This window comes from Heliangelus exortis, chromosome 22 (assembly GCF_036169615.1).
Source record: "Heliangelus exortis chromosome 22, bHelExo1.hap1, whole genome shotgun sequence".
In the NCBI taxonomy this organism is placed as follows: domain Eukaryota; kingdom Metazoa; phylum Chordata; class Aves; order Apodiformes; family Trochilidae; genus Heliangelus; species Heliangelus exortis.
Window position 1 is genome coordinate 6,930,491 of NC_092443.1, and position 13,854 is coordinate 6,944,344.

At 47.8% G+C, this 13,854-nt stretch overlaps 1 protein-coding gene across 6 annotated transcripts in view; it reads left to right on the plus strand.

The window, feature by feature from the left end:
- NR6A1 (nuclear receptor subfamily 6 group A member 1) overlaps positions 1 to 13,854 on the plus strand; it is a 71,379-nt gene that overhangs the window by 51,037 nt on the left and 6,488 nt on the right. For 3 of the 6 annotated variants that reach the window (XM_071766479.1, XM_071766482.1, XM_071766484.1), the window contains 7 exons: positions 2,657 to 2,887; positions 5,348 to 5,403; positions 6,653 to 6,810; positions 7,661 to 7,888; positions 8,382 to 8,636; positions 11,473 to 11,594; positions 13,337 to 13,489. In XM_071766479.1, coding sequence (XP_071622580.1) covers positions 2,657 to 2,887; positions 5,348 to 5,403; positions 6,653 to 6,810; positions 7,661 to 7,888; positions 8,382 to 8,636; positions 11,473 to 11,594; positions 13,337 to 13,489 — 1,203 coding nt within the window. The remainder of the gene's footprint in view (positions 1 to 2,656; positions 2,888 to 5,347; positions 5,404 to 6,652; positions 6,811 to 7,660; positions 7,889 to 8,381; positions 8,637 to 11,472; positions 11,595 to 13,336; positions 13,490 to 13,854) is intronic. The other 3 variants (XM_071766481.1, XM_071766485.1, XM_071766483.1) reach the window with 2 other exon arrangements.

Sequence of the window (13,854 nt, forward strand, 5' to 3'; positions counted from 1 at the left end):
CATCCTCAGTTGTCTCTCTCTGAATTAAAACATGTGCAAGGTATTTTAAAAATCTTATCAATTGCTTTGTTTCCTAATCTACCTTGTCTTTTATGGCTTTTAAAACCAGAGGAATCAGTGAGACAAGAGGTGACAGAAGGGGAGGAGGGTGAGCAGGCAGGCTATTGCTTTAACATTACTATACTTGCCATGAGTTTTGATATTCTAGTGAAATTTCAAGGTTAGGGGAGTTCAGAGTTCTTCCAGTGCAAATTTGCTTTGAAATTGCCTATACTTTACCATTCTGGTGAAGTTTGCTGTGGTTCTCCCTGGCTGTCCCAGCATTCTCCTACACAAGGCTCTTGCATTAAGTAGGGTGAAACACAGCAAAGGTCAGGAGCTGGGAGGGGGAGAGCATTGGGCCTGCTCACAGCTCCTACAGGAGTCCTTAAACCTCTGAAGCCCCGAGACTTTCCGTGGGTAATTATTTTTTTATCTCCCAGAACTGCCTGAATGGCAGCTGACGGGGTGTGTGGGTTGCTGGAGGTCTGTGTCTTTGTTCAGGGTGTGTGTGTCCCACTGCTCCGCAGTGAATGGTGCCTGCACATGCACCCGGGGATCAGTTTGTGGTGGGGGGTGTGGGCAGTGAGTGTGGCCACTTACACCCTGCCAGCGGGGTGGCCAGGGAAGGGTTCTGGTCCCTCCAAGCTGTAATCATCCAGACTTCCCACCTCTGCAGGGCGATGGTCCTGTTCTTCCCATAACAAAAAAGCTGTGCCTGGAGATGAGCCCTCAGTTCCATCCCACACCACCCACCTGCTGGGCTGGGGAGGGAGCACTGGACCCCCCCCAAAATGTTGCAGCCATCCTCAGTGTCCTCTTCCACCTTCTGCCCTGTCTGTTAGCCCATGGCTTTGTGGCTCCCATGATGTGCCTGGTGGCCAGCGTGGCCACTGCCCCTGGTTTATGGCACTGCTGAGGGGAGCAGGGGGAGGGCCAGGAGTGCTGCTGAGGCTGAGCAAAACCTTGGAGATAGAGGACTCCTGTCCCCAGCTAATCCCCAGCCCCCTCCCTGTGCTTATCAGATCGCTCAAGGTGGAGATTATGCAATTGGGGCTACAAAGTCATGTTTAGCTGCTGCCCCTGTGAGATGCTCTGATAGCCCCTGCCTGATCCCTGCCAGCATTCCTCGGCAGCACATACCTGAGGTTGTCTGTCCTGTAAAACTGGGAACATTTCAGGGTGGTGATGACACCACAAATGCTTCTTTAAAGTTTGAGCTGCCTTCATTCATCTCATTATTTAAAGGTTTTATAACAGTTGCAGTGAAATTTGCAGAATAGTGCAAATGGGCATGCTGTGCTGTTGCAAGCCTTGTGAAGTTTAATACAGAAAGGTTATGGTTTCTATTGGGTTGAAACTGTGGAGAAAGCTGCTGGTGAATAAAAGCAGCTGGTTTGGATTTTTGCTTGGCTCATGTAACTGAAAACTGGTTTAATTTCTGATCCTAATCCGTTTGGCTCATTTATTTCTATTGCATTCACATGTTCTCCAGTAGTAAGAAGCTACATCCTGGTTTGTTGGGTTGCTTAGGCTTGCACTGAGGTTGGAGGGAGCTGCACTGTGACTGATACCTCCTGCTGCTCCCAAAATCCTCCAGATAAGAACAACTTTATCTGGGAAAGCTGCCTGGTCAAACCTGAGTGAGGAAAGCCAGGTTGGGTGTTGTGGTGCTGGAGTGGGTTTGAACCAGCTCATCTTCACAAGGCAGTGCTGTCTTCAGGTTGGGGTTTCCAAGGTCTTTGTCAATTTGCTGAAACAAAACAGGCTGGGGAATGTGTGACAGTAAAAGACAGAAATGTGGTTCCTCCAGTTCTTTGCACCTGGCTGGTGTTACTGCAGGATAAGCTGCCTGGTGGTGTGGGGCAAGGCTTGGGCATCCCTGTGCAGATGCAAGGCATGAGGATCCATATGGGGGTACTACCTGGGTCTCTTCAGCCATCATTTATTTTCTCCTTTCCATCTGACATTGTTGGTGCCTCTATGGAGATCGCCTCCAACTCACTGAGCTGAGCATTGTTCCTGCTCTGTCTCAGGGCAATGCTGGAGTCTGAAGATCCTGAATTAAATGACAGCCCCTCTTGCTGGGAGTCCTGCAATTTGCATTTTCAGCCATCCCAAAGCCTTCCAAAGGTTTGGAAAAGGAACAGTAAAATCCCATTGTTGTGGCTTAACCACGCCATTGTTTCTGTAATAGTCAATAACACAATTCACGTGGGTTCTGGGTGGTGACTTGTGCTGTGAGGCTTTGCTGGAGCCGCTGCAGGAAATGAGAAGGTGGCAGGTCCCTCCTCCTGCCCCCGGGAATACACGAGGAGAAACTGTTCTGCGTTCTTTGCTGTCCACCCAGCATGGTTTGTGTTTGCACACCCAGCTGTGGGGCTGAGGCAGGGCACCTCAGGCCCTTTTTCCCCTCAAGGTCCCTGTTTCTCTCTGCTAACAGCAGCACCAAGTTTGATGGAGGCTAGTGAGGGGAGCCACCTCCTCACCCCTGCCAAACCAGTGCTGTCCATGCACATCACAAGGTGCCAAAACTTTCCCAATCCCTTTGGGAGAGCTCCTTGTGGCTCGGTGGAGCCGCTGGGTTACCCACAAAGCTTTTCCTCTTCTCTTGCAGATGAGCGGGTGGATCAGCGAACCTGCCTGATCTGTGGGGACAGAGCCACGGGGCTGCACTATGGGATCATCTCCTGCGAGGGCTGCAAGGGCTTCTTCAAACGGAGCATCTGCAACAAGCGGGTGTACAGATGCAGTCGGGACAAGAACTGCGTCATGTCACGCAAGCAGCGCAACAGGTGCCAGTACTGCCGGCTGCTGAAATGCCTCCAGATGGGGATGAACAGAAAAGGTAAAGGCAACGGGGCTCTGGCAGAGGGGGATTCATTTACTGTCTCCAGTCTTCAGTCCGTTTTTTGAGTTTTTAATCTCCGGAAGTGGAAGTATTGCTGCCCATTTTGAGCAGAGATGTCTCTGTTCAGTGGCAGCAGACAGGAGTCTGAGCAAAGCAGGTGCTGCTGGTGGGACACGCAGGTGGGATGGCAGGAGGGACCCCTTCCTGGCTGCCAGGCAGGGGTGTCACTGCATGTTTTAAAAATGTAGTTTTGATGTCTGTAGGGCTATCATTCATAGGAAAGCCACCTGTCAAGAGCACTAAAACTTCCATAAATTTACTGCAAATCCACCAGGATCTTCCACAGAAAACACATCTGAGGGCTGAGATGGAAAGCTCATCCCCTGGATGCTTTGATTACAAATTATCTTGGGGAGTTTTATTGGCGGGAGCAGAGCCCCTGGTTCCTGGTAACCACCTAACCCGGAGACTTTAGTTCTGGGTGTGCAGGACCCCAGGCTGGTTTGGGGTGAAAGGAACCCAAATAAAGCAACCCCGATCCCTCCGGACGGTACCGGCAGCGCGCGCGGATGAGCCGCGGTGGCGGAGCGCCCCCTACCGGCCGCGTCCTGCCCAGCCCCCGGTGTGCGGGGGGGGCTCCGCTGGGCACTGTCCCTCGCACCCCCCCTCTGTCCCTCGCACCCCCCCTCTGTCCCTCGCACCCCCCCCTCTGTCCCTCGCACCCCTCCCTCTGTCCCTCGCACGCCCCCCCCTCTGCCTCTCGCACCCCTGCCCAGGCAGGTCCCCAGCAGCATCTTGGAAAACTAGAAAAATTCCCCTAAACCTAAAAAACTGCTGCTGTAGTTCCAGTAAGTTACAAAACCCTGAATGCAATCAGAGAGCTAACCATGACAGCTTAGTTTTGTGTCAGTCACAGCTTTTTAATGAGAAACTGATTTTTTTTTTAAAGGAGGCTTCATAGAAAATGAACAACCTTGTTTGTTAAAAATGAGTTTGTTGCCTTGCTACATCTTAAAAGATTTACATGATGTGAAAGATGCCCATAATGGGTTTATGTCCTGTGTTTGTGGCTTGTTCAGTGTGCTGCAGTGAACACTGTTGGGTCTCCAGTAAAAATCCTGGCTGTCCGTGGAGGTGATGGAGTTTGGGTTAGAAAGGTTAAAGCTACTGCAGCCCTGGTAAGGTACTTGAGGTGCCCCAGGGCTCACTGTGCTGCTGGCCAGGGCTGGCAGAGCTGCAGACCACCAGGGCAGGTTCTGTGGTGTTTGCATCGCCTGGCACAGTGGTTGTGATTCAGGGAAATGTGGTTTGTGTCCAAGGGCTGCACAGCTCTGCCCAGTGCCTTGTGTCAGCCCTAGATATAACCACTGAGTAACCCCAGCACCAAAGCAGACAAGGGGTGATTTGAGCTGAGGAGATCTAAAATCAAGCAGTGGCTTTCTGCTACAAAATTCCTTAAATTTTGTGCCATTTTCTGCTTCAAGAGGGCCTCTTGCAGCCCTGTGTGCCAAGCAGGGCCAGTAGCAGCAAGGTCACTGTGCAGCTGGAGAGAGCCTCCTGCCAAGTCTGGCCAGGTCGTGGTGGGAAAGAGATTGGGACCTGATAAAATAGGGGACACAGCCCAGGAGAGGAGGAACAAGGAGCTGTGGAGGTCTAGGAACACTGTCATCTTCTACTGAGCTGTTCTGCCAGTAAAGGGAAAAGCATGGCAAAGAGGAAGGCAGAGAAACAGCTTCAGGATAATCTTAATTGCACTTCACTGAAGCTCCCTGGAAGTTGATTAAAGAGCCTTAAAAATGTAGCTGTGTACTGCTAAGCTAGGCTGCCCTTCTGGGGTGAAGCTGCACAGCTCAGTCTGGTAACTTGGATTTTAAGCTACAGCTTCATGTGCAGCTGCCTGGGCCAGACCTTTCCCTTCCATTTTCCATGGCAGCAGTAGGAGACCTGACTCTCCAAGGTGTGGTGGGGTTGTTAGTGGTTCCTGGTGAAGGGCTGTGTCTTTGACAGCACCAGGTGGGGGCTGTCCAGGAGGAGCTGGGCTGGTTCACTGGGCTGCAGGTAACTGAGGTGGAAGTGCTGGCATTCACATTTCTGTTTCCAGCAGTCATGGGCATTTGCTGGGTTTATTTCCAGAGGTCGCTTTCCGTGTGCTACTTCTCAAATTATTCTGAAATTAATTGTGATAAATTACTTGCTATTCCTTTATTACCTGATCACACAAAGAAGTGCTAAACTCCACATGTGACCCCAGCGATGCCCTTTGGGGTGAGGGTCATGGTGTGTGTTGCATGAGCTCTCCAGTACCCTGGAGGTTTCTGTGTAACCTGCTTTGAGGAGCAAAGTGAATCTTTTAAGTTGTAAAGATTTATTTAAAAAAAAAAATAAGATATCATCCTATGTATTTCTGGAATACCAACCATTAGTGTTCCTCACCAAGGCCTGGTTGTTTTCTTTCAGCAATCAGAGAGGATGGCATGCCAGGAGGCAGAAACAAAAGCATCGGGCCTGTCCAGGTGAGCATGTCCAGCTGTTTCTCCATGGGTTACTCCAGGTTTTGCTCCCTTGGCCTTTGCACCTCCCATGGTGGGGGGCTCCAGTAGGCTGATAAAGCTTGGTGCTTGCCTGACCCCAGAGTGTGGTCCCAGCGTGCCCACATGAACATGCAGGCAGTCTGCAGCCACTGTGGCACTCTGTCCTTCCTGAGCCACACAAGGGCATCCATCCCTTGCAGCTCCCAGTAAATCTCCTGGGCTGCAATTCCTGTGGTTGTTGCAGGCGGGGCACCCAGTAAATGTCTGCCTGATGGATGGCACAGCCTGTCTGGAGATGTCTTGTAAAGCGCGGGGTAATTCAGCACAACAGCTTGTGCTGCATGCATGAGAAATGATGGCTGTTGTCAGCTCGCTTCTAGAAAAGTAGTCTTTTAAAAATTTGCTGTTTATTTTAATAAAATAGAAGTAACACTGCGAGTATTTTCAGTGACTCTGTGTGCCAGTGGAAAGATTACTCGTGCCAGTCCAAAACCAAACCTTGAAAAGCCAAGCAGCAGGACTGGAATAAATTGGCTAAGCAATGTTTTGTTCTTGAAAGTGATGTTTAGAGTTCACTGCTCTTGCAGCATGTTAACTTGAAGTCTTTCCATAGTTTGTGACAGTCTCTCTAAGGGACATGGACAGAACTTTAAAAAGAAAAATATTTTTTCTTACTCTCTAAAACTTGTTGGAAGCATTTGATGCTTGGTTACTTCTTTAGGTGCCGCCTGGTTCTTACCTGGGGAAAACCAGTTAAGGAGGCTTCCCTGTAAATGTTTTCCTGACTATTTTTATATGTCACCTTGCCTCTCTCAATTACTTTATCAAACTGGAGCCTACCCCACCTCCTGTTGGCTTTTGCCTCTGCTGAGCACTGAGTGATGTTCCCTATGAACTGGCCTCAGTTGCTCCCAGGTTTTTCACTGTGTGACAGCGGCTGATTTGTGGCTCGTCGGTGTCTGTGTTTGACATCATCTTTTCATGTGTCTGTAACTGTCTGCCATGTTATCATCACTTGAATTGCACTCCAGGCACTGGAGGTCACTGATTAGCTGTCAATAGTGTTTTTCCTGTTTGTTGTTAAATGTGAAGGAGAGCTGCAATACCTGCAGGAACAACGAAGCGTTTCCCTGCGTGCAGGGTGGTTTGTGGCGGTCAAGGTGTTCATGTACAGAGTCTGCCTTGTTTCTCTTCTCAGCTGAGGTAACCATAATGGCCCTGTATTTGACAGATATCGGAGGAAGAGATTGAGAGAATTATGTCTGGGCAAGAATTTGAGGGAGAGGCAAACATGTCATGGAGCAACAATGGCGACAGTGACCATAGTTCCCCTGGAAATGGAGTTTCTGAGAGCAACCAGCCTTCGCCTGTTTCTACTCCATCTTCAAGGTGGGAATGATCCGTGGCAGAATTCTGTGTTGCCATAATCTTCACTGTCTTTCTGTGAATGATGCTTTGGAAAAACACAAAGTGTGTCTTTGTGTAAGGTGAGAATGCTGCAGATTCCAACATCTCTAATGGTGTTCCAAGAAAGGCAGCCCTGGATTGAAAAACAATTGAGCTGGGAAGTGAAGTGCTCGTGAGCAAATGAAAAAGAAGGCAATTATAAGTTAAAATCCTATTTAAAATACAGCTCTTAATTTGTATTGATGGGTTTTTTTTCTGTAGGTCATGGGAGCTTGATTACTTCTTGCTGTTCTGCATAATCTCTTTTTCTGCACTCTGCTCAGATTTTGAAATGAAAATACTCCGTTTAGGTTGCTAATTGATGGTGTTATATTAATGTCAGTTACTGTTCAGTTAGCCTCCTGATGCAGCCTTTGAGTGCACACATGATGAGAACCTCAGATTTGTGTTCCATCTGCTTTCAGTTGCATCTTAAGCTGGGAGATATTTGTGTTCACTGGCTGTGTAAATTCTCAATTTACAATCCTAAATGCTGGCTCTGTGTGGAAGCTGGGATGGGAATACTCAGTGCAGTTGTGTCTCTGGTCTGCTCTCCAAATGGCTGCTCAGCAGCAGTTCCCAGATCTCCTCCATTAAGTGGAACTCGTGCCGAGCCAGGCTCAGGGCAAGCATAAGCTCTGTAGTATTTCCCATGTAGGTTTTAAATACAAAGGTGTTTTCCATTCTGGTTTCTTTCCCTATTTTAATTAACATTACTGATGGAGCTGGATGCTACGTTTTTATGAGTCGGGTGGAATTTTGAGGGTATATTAAAGAAGTTTTCCTCTTCCAGTAGGTCTGTGGAGCTGAATGGATTCGCTGCACTCAGGGATCAGTATATCGGGACACCGGTGTCCACGCACTATCAGTACCTCCCGCACCTTTTTAGCTATTCTGCTCACTCAGCTCTGATGCCCCCCCAGACACGCAGCCTGGACCCCCAGTCACACAGCCTCATCAATCAGTTGGTGTCAGCAGAGGACCTGGAGCCGCTCGGAACACCGATGCTCATCGAGGACGGGTGAGTGTGCATGGCACAATGTGAGAGGCTGCCCAGAGCTGCCTGTTCCTGCCTCTCCTTGGGGTTCTGCTGTCCCTGCCAGCATGGGTGGTTCCAGTGTCTGCTGCAGGGGCTGCTAGTGGGGGGTGACTGGGGAGGTGGGGGCATGTCCCTAGGGAGAAGATGCCGCTGTAGTGCAGGCAGCAAACGTGACCACATCTGTGGGTGGCTGGTGTCCTTGCCTTGGGCTGGAGGTGGAGCAGGCATGTACAGACCTTGTGTGGGCTTTCTAGCTTGGGGAGTGACCCCAAGGGTTGGGGGTCTTCCCTTGCAGCCCCTGGCTCTGTGCTGGCTGTTGTAGCTTCTGCTGCCAAATGACACTCTGGCCACCAGCATCTTGGACGCTTGAGTATAAATTCCTGTGGCGTTTGCTTTGCTTTTCAAGTGCCTTGTCAGATGATGTCATGTGATGTTGTTAATGGTTTTTATGCCTTCATATTAACTGTGCCTGCAGGTATAAAGTGACGCAGGCAGAGCTGTTTGCGTTGTTGTGTCGTCTGGCGGATGAATTGCTTTTCAGGCAGATTGCTTGGATCAAGAAGCTGCCATTCTTCTGTGAGCTCTCCATCAAGGACTATACCTGCCTGCTCAGCTCCACATGGCAGGAGCTGATCCTGCTCTCCTCGCTGACTGTTTACAGCAAGCAGATCTTTGGTGACCTTGCAGATGTCACCTCCAAGTACTCCCCCTCTGATGATGAGCTGCACAGGTGAGACATTTGCCTGAGTTCATGAGCCAAGGGATGAGTGAGGTCTAAGGATGAAGGACCATGGTCAGGCATGTGTTTCTGGCCCTGTGACTAACACCTCTCCTGGGACAGGTTACTTCACCTACTGCCGTTTTCCTTTTCTGGTTTTTTTTGTTCCAGGCTTAGAAAGTACGCCAGTGGTAGTCAGTGTTGAATCAAAACAATTGCTTCCTTCTGCAGGGGAAGGTACATGGTGCTGTTTGAAGTTCCCACAGCAACACTGTCCTCCTCCAGCACAGCCCCACAACCCATCTTTTTTTATGGGTAGAGTAAAACTAACCAACTCTTTGGGTAACCCTGAGATACAGAACAGAAGGTCTTTTTAAAAGCCCTTTGGGCCAGTGAAAGGGTTGTTCACAAAACTGATTGTCTGTATTATCAAAGTGGTCATTATTAATTGCTATTTCATTGTTTTGATTACATAAATAAAGATGTTGCAATTTAGCTCTTTTTTCTGTAGTATGTGCTATCTGATGCTCTGGGAACCTGCCTTTCATTTATCATTTTGGTCAGGGTGTTGTTTTTTGCTTTGAGTGTTTTGTTTTGTAGTCTTAGTGCCAGACAGATCCTCCTTTTGGTAGCAGACTCACAATCTTACAGATTATGGCATTATATGTAGGATTTACAGAAACTGTTGCCCACCTTCCATTTTAGCATTTGCCCCAGTTGTGCTCTGCCCTTGCTGGGCCTGGTAATTTTGCAAGATTCACCAGGGGATCTACGTGTCTGAGGAGCAGAGATATTTTAATATCCTGCTGTAGTCCTCAGCCATTGCAGTATTCCTTGAGGTTCCTTTGCGTGTCTCTTTTGAGGACTGGAGGGGCTGGCAGAGACCATGGCAGAGGTGTGTGGAGGAACTGAGAGCTGGACTCAGGTGTCTCATTCCCTGGGGCAGGTTCCTCCACAGCGTAGTACTGCCTGGCCATTCATGGTGCATCTGGTGCTGCTCCTGCAAGGAGCTGTAAAAGTCATAGAAAACCACAAGAACGCTGCTCCCGTGTTCAGCCATCCTTTTGTTCCTACTGTCCTGGTCAGAGCCTCAAAAGAGAAGTGTTTTTTTCACTTTGGGTTTGTGATAAATACAAGTAAGAGGTAAGAGAAGACAAAGGAGGAACCCTCTCTCTTCAGAAACCAGAACTTCAGAGCTGGTTTCCTCAAAAGTCGTTCAGAGAAGATCTGTGGATGAAAATAGGTGTTCTTGAGAGTGCAGTGTTTCTGCAGCCTCTGCTTCTGATTTAGCCCTCCAAGTATCATTAGTTGCCATTAGTAATGTGGGAAAATGCACACCATAAAAAAAGCCATTCAGTGGGAAGTTGGACAGATGAGGTGTCCCAAGCTGCATAGCTCCCTCCCAGTTTTCTTTGTGGTATTCAGGCAGAGCTTGGCTGTCCATAGGCACTTGTGGAAAAGTTGGTGCCTTCAGATTTGAGAGGGACTCTTTGGAAAGGTGTCTGAATTGTGTGTTCCTCAAAGACCCCCTGTTCCACTGGAGCTGATCGGTAATGATTGCAAACCAAAGTTCATTAGATCTCACAGCCAGCTGAAGAAATCTGTCTGAGCTCTCTGTCTGGCACTCTGGGGTTCATTTCTGGTTTTATTTTGCAAAATGGGAGCAGTGGTAATGCTTAGATGATGAATGAAGGCACAGGATGAACTTCCCCTATGTTTTAGTCCCTTCTAACAACTGGATAAATATTCTGTTTGCCTGCTAGATCAAATGTTTTCTTTTTATTGTGGTGTTTTTCTGGAGTTGAATATGAAATGAATAGATTCCTGACCTCCCCCAGCACTCCTGATAGTGCTTCCCTTCCCCCTCCTCCCTAGCTGATCCGGGTAACTCCCAACCAGAAACTCGTCTGGTGTAAACTGTGAGGAAAAGTGTGTGGAGGAGTCAGTCCTCGAGAAGAAATCGGGCTGTGAAAAACAGAACAGCTTTGTTTGAAAAGGGGAGGAAAGTATGTGCAGAAAAGTAAGACAGTTCAACTGCAGGAATGAGAGAAGAGCTCTCCTGGATTTATGAAGTGATGAGTGGCTGGTAAAAATGTACATGCTCTAAAAACAATTAAACCCAACAGACGACTGAGTGGTCTTTGTGCTCATTAACTTCTTGAGCTTTGCAATCTTGCACCTGCAAGATTTTTAATGTCAACTTGAGAGCAAGAAAACTTGTACAACTTTAGATTAGCCGACAAGGCTTTCATCACTTACAATATTACTTTCCTGAAGAAGTGACCTGCAGTTCAGATAGCTTGTTTTCACTTCTCTGAAGTCAAACTCCACCATGCATTTTACAAATAACTTTGAAGTAAACAAACACAGATGCCAAAATAAGGTATTATTCAGTGAAAAAGGTTCTATTTTTGTTCTATTCAAAGATGGCTTTCTGGCTGTGCTCTTATTCTTGTGCTGTACAATGCCAGAGCACAGCTGAAGCTTCCCTAAACACTTCTGTCCCACTTCTGAGCATTTTTGCTATGTGGTTTCTTTGAAACATTGCTGTGAGATGTGTTCCTGAGAGGTTCTTCTGGCCCTGGACACAGATGGCACTGTCTCTAGAGTGTACCCGTGGGCACCAGCAGCCCTCCACACCCTCCAGCTCGGCTTCTGCCTACTGCTTACCCTCTAGCTTTTCCTTCTATAGTAATTTAGTAGCACCAGTACACTAGAAGCTGTTTTGATGATTTTTTTAAATTCTATTGCAAGATGTTAAAATTTCTGAACTGATTTTAATAAGCCTCTTACTTATATGGCATGGGCTGTGTCCTGTATACATTGGTGTGTGATCTCTGTTCTTCAGATTCAGTGAAGAGGGGATGGAGGTGATGGAGCGGTTGATCTACCTCTTTCGCAAATTTAACCAGTTGAAGGTCAGCAATGAGGAGTATGCGTGTATGAAAGCCATTAACTTCCTAAACCAAGGTGAGTCAATGAAGAGAAGGTATCAGTCCCCCTGGAGAAATTGTCTGAAACAGTCTGAGCAGTTTTTGCTTCCTTCATGAGAAATGGGAGGAAGGGCTCAGAGACCCACAGGGAAGCTGAGCTCAGAGCCCTCTCTGGCCCTCCAGAGCTTGGGTACCCATGTAAAGGCATTGTGGAAATATTTACCTTCAGGATATGTACTTGGATCACTTAGTTGGCTTCCTGCTATTTAGATCCTATACCTAATGCTAAGTCTTTAAAAGGAAGAGCAATCCCAAATGAAGTGTCTATGTGCAGGCCATGAATTCTGCCTGAGAAGGGGCTGAGCTCCGAGTGCCCAGCTCATTAAAGCCCAATCTGCTTCAAGCCCCAGACATTCTGAAATCCATGCAGAGTAAATCCTCAATATGTGAGAAGCTCCTGATATTCTAACAACTGTAGTGGGATGAAATAGTTTGGAATAGATCTGTTTTCTTCATAGGTGTGCTTGTCTCTGTCTCTACTCATGCCTGTTGTCTCCTACTGCTTGTGGATCCCTTACCTGGCCATTTCTCATGACACCACATCTGTGGGGGCCTCACAGGACAGTTCTTCATGTTGTAAGTGAAGACAACTGCTGAGAGGCAAATGCCCAAAGGATGGTGTTCAGCTGTAATTTTGGAAATAAATGTGCCCAGAGTCTCCTGTATGGTGAAAGATAGTTGCAGTCTGTAAAAATATGCTGCAGGCTCTCTCCTCCCCCACTCATTTCCAGCAGGAGATAGTGCTGACACGTCAGTCTGTGCCGGGCTGAGGTTCCGGTTTGCTTCCCTGGGCAGTTTCCTGACACTGGATAATGCACTTCTCGAGCTGTCTCCATTGTTTTCCAAAATGTATTTTCATTAACTTCCTGTCTTCTTTTATTTTTAGTTGAAGTTTGCAATTTTTTATGTGAAATACCTGAGAATTATTTTTGAAAGTCAGCTTTTGGGCAGTGGATGAGTGCCTCTTCCGTCAGATGTCTGACAGTACTGAGCCTGCACTGTGGGTCTGCAGCTTCCTTGCTCCAGGGCAAGGGATCTTCCCAGGAGCCAGCAGCATCATGCTGAGTGAGAGGTGGCAGTGTGCCTTCCTACCAGTTTGATAAAAGTTCACTCTTCCTTTGTGTACGTTGCCTGACATTGGCAAAGCTAAATTTAAAAATAAGAAGTTGACAAGTTGATATGACATAATTCATAAGCAGATGGGGAGAAATATGGTGATACCTTGAATCGTAGATCTAAATGCCTTGCTCAGCCAAGGTGACACAGCTGAAATCAACAATGTTTCTGCCTGGGGAAGGGTTCTGCTGATCCACAGTGAGGACTCAACCTTGACACTCAGCTGCTTTCCACCAGGCAGGAGGGGTTTAAGGTTGCCAGAGCCATTTGCTTCAGGAGCATCCACATTGCTCCTCAGATGAGCACCTTGGGACACTGGCTGTTCTCATCCTGGTGTTTGTGGGAGGAAATCCTGTACCCAGATGTGTGTAAATCCCATGCCTGTACCCATGGCATGTAAAGGCACTTCCCAAGGCAGGCACACCAGGAGAGGGAACAGTTTTAGTATTTGTCCAGCTGGGCACTCAGAGCCAGTCCTCGAAGCAGGGACTCGGGTTAGATTTTTAGCAATCAGTCTGTCTTCCTGAAGAAACGTCAGTAAGTGCTGCTCTTTTAGGATGTTTTTTGTCATGTTTGTATCAGTCTGATGGCATTCCTTTTCAGACATCAGGGGTCTGACCAATGCGTCGCAGCTGGAGCAGCTGAATAAGCGGTACTGGTACGTCTGCCAGGACTTCACTGAGTACAAATATCCACACCAGCCCAACCGCTTCCCGGATTTAATGATGTGTTTGCCGGAGATTCGGTATATTGCAGGTAACTTTTTGACCTCTGCTCCCACTGGGATCATGTGCAATTTATGAAAAACTGCTTTTAAAAGGAAATTAGTTTATAACAGTGAAATGATTATTGACTTTGGTGGAGGATGTTTGTGAGGGACCTTTTTGTATCCAAGCTTGTTGCCCATCTTTAAGCCACCCTCCTGCCACCCCAGCTCACCCAGCCAGGCTGGCTTGTTGCAAACTGTCCCTGTGATGCTGGTGGACGCAGTGTTAGGTCCCACTCCACAAAGACCTCCCTGGCTCTGAGCTGCTGCTCTTTAAGTACTTTGGTCAGGTTCTCCTTTTATTTTCTTCCTTTCAATCCCCACTCTGAGGCATTTTGTCTCAAAAGGGTGCTAT